Here is a 12,588-nt window from a genome sequence, read left to right as displayed (position 1 = left end):
GTGGATTCATTCGACTGTATTGTAACAGTAGATGTATTGTGGATACGTTACACATTTCACTACATTGCATATATATGTCATATGTATTGTAATTTGTAGGTTTATTTGCATTTTTTTCATTTTTTTATTTTTTAAACATATGTTATTGTGTATCATTGTATTTTGTTTGTTATAGCGCTTAGAAACTTTGGTGGTAAGCACCGTTTTTATTATTATTATAATTTTAATTTTGATTCTTTCTTGTGTTCTACAGGAGAAGGATCCGTTCACAGAGCCCTTGAATACAAACATCCAGATCGGGGTGGTCAATGTATATCTCCAGAGTATGGCCTACATGGTGAGTTAGATAGTAATTCATTTACAAATTAATAAAAAATCACCTTTTCTTCAAATGATCACTTGATGTTAGTCTAAATGGCAATATTTAGGTTTAGTTTACTATCTTTGTGATATTTATTGATTTCTGTTACATCATAATTCATTTTTTGTTTTGTTTTTGAATTATTCTCTTATTCATCATCATCATCGTTTATTAAAGACAGCATTTTCCGTCTTACAAGGGGTCACTGACTTAAGTGCCATGACGACACTCCCTCCCTCCGCTTCTTCTTATCTCGGGCATCCTGCTCATTTAGACCAACTTTATTTCACCATATCTTTCCATGAAATAATTGGTCTGCCTTTCTCTCCGACATCCACTTTCAGATACCACACACTTTTCACAGATTCATTCACATGACCCATTCATCGCAATCCACTTCTCTTTACCATCATTGAAAATTTAACTTAGTTTGAAGGAAAAGACCAAAAACTTTCAAACCTTTATTGGGTAATTCTATGCTATGTATGTCACACAACTTGCCTTTTATTTAGGTATTACATACGAAATGTTTTTTTCTTGTATCGCTACCAATCTTCAGTACAGTCACATCAAGTGATTTTTTTTTAGATTCTTTGATGAAACAAATGAATAAAAGACATATGTCCTAAGGGACACATTGCCCTGAATGGCCCTATTCTTGTTCATAAACAAATAGACAGTGCGAATCTTATTGAAAGATCTCTTTTATGGAAAGGCAATGTCTGAATCCAATCTGATTTACTGTATTTCAGATCGAAACCAGAGAATCTCTGGAGATCAGCGATTACCGTGGCAAGCAGCAAGGTCTGCTCGACGTCGAGATCATACCATGTGACGATAAGGGGAAAGAACTGACAGAGGCGGACGACGTCTTCGTAGACGACCCCAAGGATCTGATCAGTCGCTGCGTAAACTTTGTCATCAAGATTAAAACGGTGACAGGTGTTCCAAACAGATTTAAGGTAACTCTATCTCATTCGATTGAATGAATCTCATATTTAGAATTGATAATATTAAGAATAGAGGGTTCTTGTATAGCGCTCATGTCTGTCAGACTGTACACTCCTGGCGCTCCACAATTCATGCATTACTCTTGTTCCTAGATGAATTATTATTATTAACTTTAGTACAAGAAATGATGTGGGAAAGTAAAAGGTTCCATTCTATTTTTCTAAATGAGACGGGGGAAAAAGATTACAAATTCATTATTTCATCCCTTTTACTACAAAGTTAACTACATTTTCAGAGATGCAGTTTTGTTTTTTAATAATGTCTCTTCCAGTGCAATTATTTGGTAGAAGCAAACTAAACAATGTAGAGCCAGATGATATACAGACAAACCTGCTTTAGTAACCACCTGTCTACAAAGACCACATTTTTTGTTTTCCTTTGAAAATGGTTTCTCATTGAAACAGGTACTAAAGGAACCTGTATACAAAGACCACCTGCCTATAAAGACTATTTTTCTTGTCTCCCTTGGGTGGTCTTTATAGACAGGTTTCACTGTATAAGACTAACACCAGGGAGTCATAGAAACATTGGATCATACTCTTCTCTCTTTCCAGGACATTTACTGCAACTACAAGATGTACCTCGAGAGCGAGGAGAACAAGACGGACTGCAAGGACAGCGCCGGCATGTCTGACTTTGCCTTCCGCAAGTTCTACAACTTCCAGGTCGCGACCTCCCAGCTGGTGGACTACCTCCAGAACGGGATGCTGACGATCTCGGTGTGGGGTCGTCAGGAGCCGAAGACTTCGTCCAGGACTAAGAACCTCAACACGGCCCAGATCATGATGTCGGAGACCCTGGCCAAGGGATCCAGTTCGGCATCGGTGGCTACCATGGAGACCGTGAGTGTTCTTTCATCTTTTCTCATACAGGAAATAATTTTTTTTTTTTTCTGGGCCCCGTTGCACAAAACTTACCATTGAGGGTAACTTTGCCATCAATGGTAACTACCATGGAAACCTTGATTTTGATTGGCTGTTGAGCCCTGTTACCATGGTAGTTGCCATTGATGGCAAAGTTACCGTCAATGGTAATTTTACGCAACGGGGCCCCGTGTCTTAACCTTGGGATCGAAAGAAGAGACTGTGTATTTATATTTATCATTTATACTAGACTAAAACATTTTAGTGTAGATAGATTCAACAGCTGAAGGAAGTGTAGGAAATATAGATTAGAGGTACATTTCTTTGCATATATAATCATGTACAACTGTTGATGTCTTTCAAATTTTGTTTGCTTTTCTTGTTTTGTTTAGAATGTTGCTTGTACTCTAATTTGTACCATGTATATGTTGTACCGCTTTTTGTGGTGCAACCTGCCAATGACATATTTGTAATTTGTACTACCGGTACTCGTAATGGATCTGGTTAATCAATGTTCACTTCAATGTTCATGTTGTGTTTGACTACCGGTATTTCTTTTGAATAAAGATGACACATGTTTTTCAAAAGTCCATCTGTACTGTGTGGAATAGCCTATTATAGGAAGGATATATATACCCTCGAAGTCACAGAATCTTTATTAAAGAATGAAACATAAGATTTTCTAATTTTAACCAGTTCAGAACTCACTTGAATTGTGGTAGGGGTAACTGTAATGAAGTTTGAAATAAAAAGACATTTTAGAACTTTTGTAGAAACTTTGTATAAAAAGAGTGTAGGTCAACATTAATCTTAGGTACTTCTGTCTAAGCATATACAAGTTCTTTGAGTTGAGAAGCTAGCATTGATTTTGTTTTTCTTTACCATGCGACAGTCTGGAGAAGGAGGAAGTGTAAGTTCCACATTAATAGTCCAGGCATAATTTGATATGACCTCCCACTAATTGCAACAGAAAATTTCTCAACTGTTTTGTGCTCTTGGAGGTGTCCATTATAACATACCAAAAGTCTTAAGGAATCCGGGTGGGGGAAAGTGCCATGACGGCCATTTTTTCAAAATGGCCGCCATGTATAACTACTGTTGTACAATTCTGGGGATTACTTTTTAACAGCACCTCATTTCACCATGTATAAGGTGTCATATGAAAGACAATTACATTTCCTTCAAGATGATACCTCATTCAATAGGTTTCGAGATGATTTGCTTATCAATTTTGAGCCAAAAGTGTGATTTTTTACCATTTTTTCCAAAAATGTGAATTGCGCCAAAATACATATTTCTCCATATTTATTTGATTATTGTGGTAACCGACTTGAAACTTGCTGAAAAACTGTTCAGCATCCTGGTTGATATCATATCCAAATTTCAAGTGTATTACTCTTCAAACTAAAAAGTTATAGCGCTCTAAAGTTGAAACTTTGTTATGAGCTAAAATGGCAAATTTGGTTGCTAAGGGCTATCTTCTCCTTAGCAACGGTAACATATTGGCGTGAGAAATAGAATATATCACGAGAAACTGCTATCACCAAGCAGATGACTACTTTTATAGGAAGTATGATGTCCAATGATGCATTTTTATCCTATTTTAATGATAAATATGGCTTAGTTCCCGTTGCTATGGTAATAATATGCCTAGCAACCGATATAAAACACATATTTTTGTTGTAAATCTAATATTTCCCATATCTCTGCTTCTAAATAACATAGAGTTTTGATTTTAAGTGATAAACATACATTTCCAGGGACAAGGAATCAAATTAATTACATTTTAATGAGCTAAACCTAGCCAAAAAGCCGAAACGGCAGCCATTTTCCAAAATGGCCGCCATAAACCTGATATTTCGCAATATCTCCGCTTCTAAATGACTTAGGGCTTTGATTTTCAGTGCTAAATATACATTTTCTGGGCCCAGAAATCCTTTGAAACACATTTCAATGAGCTAAACCTGATCAAAAAGCATTATTCTGAGGATGTGTCAACTATATACCATGACATGCCGTATGCCTGATGGACAACGTACATGTATAGGTCATAATTATTCAAGGACAATATCTTGGAATCCTGTGATGAAAGGAAGGATGCCTGGGCAGGAACAGTCAAAGCCCGTGTCCTCAATGTGCATGACCTTCATGCTGCAGATGCAGTGTACCACCAGGTCTGCAGTGTTAACTAATGCTGTGATGTCTCATGGAACAGACATACCTGATTTCAGTTCGGAGTTTGTCCAGTATGCTGCAGACAATGTAGACCACAACATCCGTACCCTTGATGGTAACAACACATTCCATGGCATGGGGATGATTGCTGCCATAACCCCAGCCACCAAGACCAGCAGACCTACCCTCAGGGCGCAGGTCACCTCCAGCGATATCTCCACGGTGGGACGAATTGCTATCCATTACCACAAAGAAGAGAGCCGCGGTACGACAACACTGGCATACCAGAAGGTGGTCAACATGAAGGCAAAGGACCCAACAGCAGAACTTGATCTCCTGTGGAAGACATCCGTTATGTTGACCTCACCAAGACCGGCATGGTCTGGACTGATGCAGCTTGTGCATCATGGTGACCACCCCGGGAAATCATCGGTGATGTTTCTCCCAATGATCGACATGAATCCCAGCGATGTCACTTGCATCTATTCCACACTGAAGTATGTGTGTGAGCATTCTTGTCCCCATGGTGTTACGCCCATCATCACCTTTGACCAACCACTATGGTGGCTAGCCCTCATGATCATCGAGACTGAGCTCACAGGAAGTGTTTTGAATGACATGCTTTTGCACCTGGGAGGCTTTCACACAGAAATGAGTTTCTTGGGAAGCAATCTATGCAGATAACGCGGTGGTACACAGGATGTCAAGCAAGGCTATTGCACGATCAATACGAGGACATCTACTTGTTGATGCAGCACTGCATGTGAACGCCTTGATTTTGTCAGACGCACTTGGTGTGCCACTCCCTAAACCATCTGCAGATCCACATGAAGTGGAGGAGACCAATGAGGCAACAGTGTCACCAGATGATGAGCCTACGACAAACGAAACTTGAAACACTGATCTTGATGAAAGTGCTGCCCTCTACAAGAATCTGATGGAAGGTTCTGTGTCTGCAGAGGAGTTCTGCCAAGCTGATGTTTTAACCAGAATCAAGAAGCTCCTCCAGGCCCAAACTGAATCCTTGAAGTCCTCTAGGACCGCCACACTTTGGCTACAGTACATGGAGATGGTTGACATACTACGGAAGTTTATTAGAGCAGAGCGTATTGGCAACTGGGCGCTGCACCTTGAAGCTGTGTCAGAAATGTTGCCCTACCTGGCAGCCTCTGGGCTCAACCTCTACACCAAATCAATCTGCCTCTATGTGCAGCAAATGAGCAAGCTCAAGGATGAACATCCAGATGTGTACCAACGATTTGAAGAAGGGTTCAATGTTGTCAGAAGAAGTGATCGTCTATGGGCTGGTCTGTCCGTAGATCTCACCATCGAACAGGTCCTAATGAGGAGTATGAAGACCAGCAGTGGCCTGACGAGAGGGCGAGGCATGACAGAGCAACAGCGTCTCATATGGCTGCTCTCCATGCCTGCCTGTGCTAAAGCATAGACGTAAGTCAACAATGCTATGCAACAGCTCACAGGTGTCAACTATTACACTGGTAAACAAAACAAGGACATGAGAAATGCTAGACAAGCAAGTGACATAAAAGACACACATGAAGTTATCAGCTGTCTGAAAGAGAGAACACCCTTCAGCTCAGATCCGGGCTTGCGCAGCATTTCGACAGGGGTACATGCAACCAGCAAAGTCAATGTGGATTCAGCAAAGTCAATGTGGATTCAGCAAAAACTGTTGGAACAGCAATCCTGACCAACATGGATGGACAATTGCTGCTGACTACACATTCAAGAGGAAGGATCAGGCCATCACCTTGGCTTTGAAATCGGCAGTAAAGATTGATGATGAGGCAGTACAAGTGGATCCCTGGCTGCTTTTCCAGCGACTGACAATTGCTGCAAAAGCTACAGACTGGGCTCTAGAGTCTGTGTTCAAATATGAGCTGTGCAGTTACCCACCAGATCTGTTTGATTCCACACTGCTGCTCCGACAGCCACAGAAGCCAGTGCTAGCAGATTCTATCTGGACACTTCTGACAAAGGATGCACCAGGAATCACAGACCAAGTCCACTACGTGTTGGATGGTGGGGCACTAGTTCAGCGCATTCCATGGGCACGTGGCTCAATAAACAAATGTATCTGCACGCAATACACAGAGTATATCCCAAAGAAGTATGGACAGGCAACAGTCGTGTTTGATGGATATGATGGTACATCAACAAAGGGCACAGCTCACCAAAGACGTGCAAGAGGGAATGCTGGATTAACGGTGACATTTGATGAAGATATGCAGGCTACAATGAAGAACAAGACAAATAAGCAGCACTTCATCAACATGCTCAGCACCAAACTATGGGCAAAAAACTGCCAGACACATCATGCTGCAGGTGACGCTGATCTCCTCATAGTGCAGCAAGCAGTGGAGTCTGCAGCCACCACTGATACTGTGCTGATCGGAGATGACACAGATCTACTCATCCTGCTCATCTACCACACCAACCTCGAGTCATGTGACCTGTTCTTCCAACCCGAGCCAAAGAAGAATGTGAAGAAACCGCGTGTCTGGAACTTGAAGTCTGTCAAACAGCAGTTAGGCCCCGATGTATCACAGCACATTTTCGTCATGCACGCTCTCCTGGGATGTGATACTTCTTCCCGCGTGCATGGCTTTGACAAGGGAGCTTCCCTTCACAAATTCAAAACCTGTGCGCACTTCCGTTAACAAGCAATTGTGTTTGACAGACCGACAGCGTCCACCGATGATGTTGTAGATTAAAGCAGGAGAGAAAGCCTTGGCATGCCTGTACAATGGGAAGCCTGCAGAGTCACTCAACGTGGCGCGACATAAGCGGTTCTGCTAGAAGGTCGCTTCCAGCATTTCTCATGTGCAACCCCAAAGTCTACCGCCCACATCAGCAGCAGCGAAACACCACAGCCTTCGTGTCTACTACCAGGTCCGGCAGTGGAAGGGCATTGCAGCTGATGAGCTACGACCAGATGACTGGGGTTGGCGGAAAAGCAGTGGAGGAGTCGTTCCCGTACAGACAGACTTGCCACCAGCTCCGGAAGAGCTCCTCAAGATGATCCGCTGCAACTGCCAGACAGACTGCAGCAGTCTGAAGTTCACCTGCAAGAAGCAGAGCATAGAGAGCTCAGCTGCATGTGGCAACTGTAGAGGGTCAGAATGCACGAACTCAACCCAAGTTGCATGTGACAGTGATGACAATGAATAGACTTTTTGAGGAAGATTGATGGATCGAAGATGGTAGTCTGAGGCTATGGTAACTGCATGCAGTATTATAATAATTATGACCTATACATGTACGTTGTCCATCAGGCATGCGGCATGCCATGATATAGTTGACACATCCTCAGAATAATGCTTTTTGGTCAGGTTTAGCTTATTGAAATGTGTGTCATTGGATTCCTAGCCCAAGAAAATGTACGTTTTGCACTAAAATTCTAAGCCTTTAGAAGCAAAAATATTGGGAATTATCAGGTTTATGGCTGCCATTTCAGCTTTTTTGTCAGGTTTAGCTCATTGAAATGTGTTTCAAAGGATTTCTGGGCCCAGAAAATGTATATTTAGCACTGAAAATCAAAGCCCTAAGTCATTTAGAAGCGGAGATATTGCGAAATATCAGGTTTATGGCGGCCATTTTGGAAAATGGCTGCCGTTTCGGCTTTTTGGCTAGGTTTAGCTCATTAAAATTTAATTAATTTGATTCCTTGTCTCTGGAAATGTATGTTTATCACTTAAAATCAAAACTCTATGTTATTTAGAAGCAGAGATATGGGAAATATTAGATTTACAACAAAAATATGTGTTTTATATCGGTTACTAGGCATATTATTACCATAGCAACGGGAACTAAGCCATATTTATCATTAAAATAGGATAAAAATGCATCATTGGACATCATACTTTCTATAAAAGTAGTCATCTGCTTGGTGATAGCAGTTTCTCGTGATATATTCTATTTCTCACGCCAATATGTTACCGTTGCTAAGGAGAAGATAGCCCTTAGCAACCAAATTTGCCATTTTGGCTCATAATAAATTTCAACTTTAGAGCGCTATAACTTTTTAGTTTGAAGAGTAATACACTTGAAATTTGGATATGATATCAACCAGGATGCTGAACAGTTTTTCAGCAAGTTTCAAGTCGGTTACCACAATAATCAAATAAATATGGAGAAATATGTATTTTGGCGCAATTCACATTTTTGGAAAAAATGGTAAAAAATCACACTTTTGGCTCAAAATTGATAAGCAAATCATCCCGAAACCTATTGAATGAGGTATCTTCTTGTGGAAAATGTAATTGTCTTTCATATGACACCTTATGCATGGTAAAATGAGGTGCTGTTAAAAAGTAATCCCCAGAAATGTACAACAGTAGTTATACATGGCGGCCATTTTGTAAAATGGCCGCCACGGAACTTTCCCCCACCAGGATTCCTTAAGACTTTTGATATGTTATAGAGGACATATTTCTGGGTATAAAACAGCTGACAGACTTTCTGTTGCAATTAGTGGGAGGTTGACCCCTTTTTTTTCACGAAATGCCTGGACTATAAGCAATCCTGCCACAGCCGCACTACCACTACACCTCTTAATTTCTCTTTTTATCTTTTTGGGCTGCAGATTGTTTTTTTTGTTGTTAAAACTGGTATCGGACATTAAGAACATATGAAGAGTTTCATTCCAAAAGGAGCTAAATCCACTTTGGGTACTTCTGAGTAAATCGCCTTTTTTTATTTCTCCACTTTTCCTTTAGCCATGGACCTTAATGTTGTTATATATTTTAAAGGTGTCACCCTGGGCCAATAATATATGATAAGAACAAATCTACCAGTTTTTCCTGATTTTTAATAAATTTTTAGAATTTTGTTTTTCGTGGATTTAGCTCCTTTTGGAATGAAACATGATATTGTACCTGAAAAATTTCATATTTCCTCAATAAAGTCACTGAAATTTATTCAAATTGAGTAGCTAACCTTTCCTTTTAAATATTAATAGTGAAATCACAACTAAAAATACCTTTTGAAAAGAAAGTAAACAACATATCACACTTTCATTCCAAAAGGAGCTAAATCCGTTTCATTCCAAAAGGAGCTAAATCCATGTTTCATTCCAAAAGGAGCTAAATCCACAAAATCCTAAAATTTAGTAAATATCAGAAATAACTGGTAGTTTTTTTTTCTTATCATATATTATTGGTCCAGGGTGACATCTTTAACATAAATAACAATATTAAGGTCCATGGCTAAAGGGAAAGTGGAGAAATAAAAAAGGTGATTTACTCAGAAGTGCCCAAAGTGGATTTAGCTCCTTTTGGAATGAAACCGATTTGGATTTAGCTCCTTTTGGAATGAAACATGATATTGTACCTAAATTTTTTCATACTTCCTGGTGAAATTTTCGAATGTGATATAGTGCATTTTGTCCCCATGTAGGAAATCATTATTTTAAGACAAATAACTCCATTTTGATAAAATATGGATTTAGCTCCTTTTGGAATCAAGCTCTTCATATGTGCATCGCATGGGCAACTAATAACTGTCTTTAAAATGCTAATTGCATGTGTGTTTTCTGTAAAAACTCTAAGATTCTAAATCTTTTCATAATTATGGCATAATTGAATTTTCAGTTCAATGAGTTGTCTTTTTGTCTTGTTCAAATGAAGCCCAGGTGTTATTCCTGAACCTTAATAGTTTCACAATATTAAAAATCACAAATGCACAAGTTTATTTTGGGCATTATTGTGGTCTCCTTGCTTTTTTCTTTCTGATGGAACTAATTGATAAGTAGTTTCCGAGTGACCTGTATCTTGTTGTTGGATGCTGCACTGTGCGATTAATGCCAACATGCCAAGATTCTTGCTGTTTCAAATAAATTGCCTCACTAACATTCTATTTTGCACAACAACTTCTTTTTGCATAATTTGATTGAATGACAAATAGATTTCTGTGTGTTTGCAAGTAAATCATTCCAAGAAGAGCCTTTGAATATAAAGGGTAATTAATTAAGTCACAAAGGATGTATCTGTTAACTGATTATAAAGCTTACATATTCATACATACCTGCCAAGTGCCAACCCTTCTGAATTATCTGGTATTTTCAGCTTTTCTGGATTTTTAGGCCCTAAAAATTTGGAATATTCAGATTTTTCAAAAATTCTGAAAGACTATTTTTTAATTATTTTTTTTTAAAACAAAATTTAGCTTAATTGTTTTATCATGTTCCACAATTTGTGAGCGTATTGTGTGCGTTGAATGGCTCACGATCAAGCAGCCAATTTGTATTCACTTTTTTGTACAAATTTACCGCATGTTGCCAGTTACACTGCTGCTGCATACATGGCCATGGTAAGGCCATGCAAACCCTGCTAGAAATTCCTAATTCTTATTTTCAAATGTTGGCAGGTATGTTTATATGATATCATAGATTTTACCTACTTGTACATGTATCTTGCATTTTACAAATGAATTGCTGTTTGGAAAGAAAGGTACTATCTGCTTGTAGTGTTACCTGGTGATGGTTGATAAGTACTCCATATACACATGTATTTCAAAAGTGTTGATTTTATTTTCTGGATTGTGTGAGAATAGAATTATAAGGGTATTTAATTTTGAATTTGCAAACCTGTGGGTTATCTCATAACTTCATTTTTATTTTTATTTTTTTAGTAGAGGAGATCAAAATGCGACCATCTCTTTTTGCTCTCAAAACCTTCCAAACAAATCCACATCACATACACAAAGATTAGGTGATGGTCGATGTGTCTGAAATTTTAACATTGCCTGCTTCAGAAGACTGAATATTTGTTTGCTTTTATGTATTTGATGAACATTTGTTTAAGCTCAAATATTGATGGGAAATTGTTTCTGCTTTCTATTCTGATTTCAGGCTGTTGATTCCAATAAGGTCGCCCATCATTTCCAACTGGCCATCTTCAAGAAGAAGCAGGAACGCATGGAAATGAAAATGGTAAGATTGTATTCTCCTTCTGCCATATGTATCACATTGCATTAAATTTTTCATTTGTCATGTGAACTGGATACTATGGTGTATCAGTACTGTGCTCAATACGATCATAAACAATTCTTCATACGCAATAGAACATGGCCTCAAATTCTGTCTACCGGTAATTCAATTATATATCAATGTTTCTGCTTGCATCGTGATGTAAATCATGATATACAGCATCTATCTGAATTCTTAATTTCATAAATTTCAGTTGGTAAAATGTATAGTGATTTGGTCAACCAGAAATTTCAAATGTTGGACTTCTCTTTCAGTAGTCAGATTGGCTGGAAGTTCCTTGACTGATCTTATAGGAAGGGAGTTTTTTCTCTTCAATTTTAAAGTGACTCAGTAACATTGCCTCAGATTCTGAAACGAAATCCTGGATTTAGCTCATGCTGCAATCACAATTATAAACCTTTAGGTCAGTCAGGAATCCCATGACTTTTACAAGCCGAGCGCCTGTCTGATTATCAAGATATTTATGATTGGAAATCAAAATTTCATTTTCGTTTTCCTAACAGTTTTTATAACACTAGTCTATTGAGGAAAATGAGTATGGTTAAACCATTCACTCAAAGTTTTTTACTTTTTTGAGGCACTTCATGATCATTTCGAAGTGCAATTTTTCTAGGGCTTCAATATTACACCATATCATTGACACTGATAACACGTAGGGCCATGCATCTCAGATTTAACATATTGTTAAACGAAGCCTTTAAGGCTATTTCTCTACAATTTTTAACCATTCCCTTTTGTTGAATCTTAACAGAACCAGATGAAGAAGATGCTGGAGGTTGCCGAGAGGAACGGTAAGGAACGTATCCAGACGGAGGTGATCAAGCAGTTATTGATAGCATCCAATAACCAGATAGCAGATAAGATCATCGCTAGGATACCCAAGGACCAGGGAGGCGGAACGAGCAGTAATGGTGGCGGTCATGCTCCAAGTAAGTTCATCACTTCCTTTTTTACCGAAAAATATGCTTAAAAGATATGTTTTACCTTGAAAGATCAACAAAAGGCAGAAATTTGACGTGGAATATTACTTTTGATGTTCTTTATACCAAATTTGTATAGGAAATTGTCTTAATCCTTAGTTTCTTTCCTTTTCTTCCATTTGTTATATTTTTCATGCTCATTTCTCATTCTGTCTTTCTGTCCCTTTTCTTTTCTGTTTTGCTTCCACT

The 12,588-nt window shown here is 38.8% G+C and overlaps 1 protein-coding gene across 4 annotated transcripts in view; it reads left to right on the top strand.

Annotated features, from left to right (window-relative positions):
• LOC580798 (kinesin-like protein KIF28P) overlaps positions 1–12,588 on the top strand; it is a 30,041-nt gene that overhangs the window by 14,802 nt on the left and 2,651 nt on the right. For 2 of the 4 annotated variants that reach the window (XM_030972058.1, XM_011670588.2), the window contains 6 exons: positions 254–337; positions 1,114–1,323; positions 1,927–2,214; positions 3,128–3,145; positions 11,282–11,362; positions 12,171–12,348. In XM_030972058.1, the coding sequence (XP_030827918.1) occupies positions 254–337; positions 1,114–1,323; positions 1,927–2,214; positions 3,128–3,145; positions 11,282–11,362; positions 12,171–12,348 (859 nt within the window). The remainder of the gene's footprint in view (positions 1–253; positions 338–1,113; positions 1,324–1,926; positions 2,215–3,127; positions 3,146–11,281; positions 11,363–12,170; positions 12,349–12,588) is intronic. The other 2 variants (XM_030972059.1, XM_030972060.1) reach the window with 1 other exon arrangement.

The sequence above is a fragment of the Strongylocentrotus purpuratus genome, unplaced genomic scaffold, assembly GCF_000002235.5.
Source record: "Strongylocentrotus purpuratus isolate Spur 01 unplaced genomic scaffold, Spur_5.0 spur5_scaffold_6, whole genome shotgun sequence".
Classification (NCBI taxonomy): Eukaryota; Metazoa; Echinodermata; class Echinoidea; order Camarodonta; family Strongylocentrotidae; genus Strongylocentrotus; species Strongylocentrotus purpuratus.
This window is presented reverse-complemented; position numbering and strand designations above follow the sequence as displayed.